This window comes from Lethenteron reissneri, unplaced genomic scaffold, assembly GCF_015708825.2.
Source record: "Lethenteron reissneri isolate LAM-NWPU_2019-01 unplaced genomic scaffold, ASM1570882v1 scaffold_1638, whole genome shotgun sequence".
NCBI lineage: Eukaryota > Metazoa > Chordata > Hyperoartia > Petromyzontiformes > Petromyzontidae > Lethenteron > Lethenteron reissneri.
In genome coordinates this window covers 644,217-644,558 of record NW_026891375.1, presented here as the reverse complement: position 1 = coordinate 644,558, position 342 = coordinate 644,217, and the positions used below count along the sequence as shown (strand labels likewise).

Below are 342 nucleotides of genomic sequence, written 5' to 3'. Positions count from 1 at the left end.
TACCACACCGTACGACACTGCACTACCACACTGCACCGTCAGCCACACCGCACTACCACACCGTACGACACTACACACTGCACTACCACACTACAGTGTGGTGCTGGCCATCCTTCCCCTCGTGTGTCACAGTGCCGGCCTTCAAAGGTGCTCCTCGCTAACAGCACTTGCCCCAACATTCTGCTAGTGGGGGAGCCGATCGCCGTGGAGCTGACCCCGAGTCCGAGCGCCGACGACATCACGCGGCTGCACGAGCGGTACCTGGAGCGGCTCACGGCGCTCTTCGAGAAGCACAAGGAGACCTACGGCGTGCCTGCTGACAAGCAGCTCACTTTCTTCTGA

At 60.8% G+C, this 342-nt stretch overlaps 1 protein-coding gene across 1 annotated transcript in view; it reads left to right on the top strand.

Annotated features, from left to right (window-relative positions):
- The window catches only part of LOC133362947 (protein KRI1 homolog), a 25,295-nt gene extending 24,953 nt beyond the window's left edge, over window positions 1-342 (top strand). The window contains exon 6 of the mRNA XM_061581925.1: window positions 165-342. Coding sequence (XP_061437909.1) covers window positions 165-342 — 178 coding nt within the window. The remainder of the gene's footprint in view (window positions 1-164) is intronic.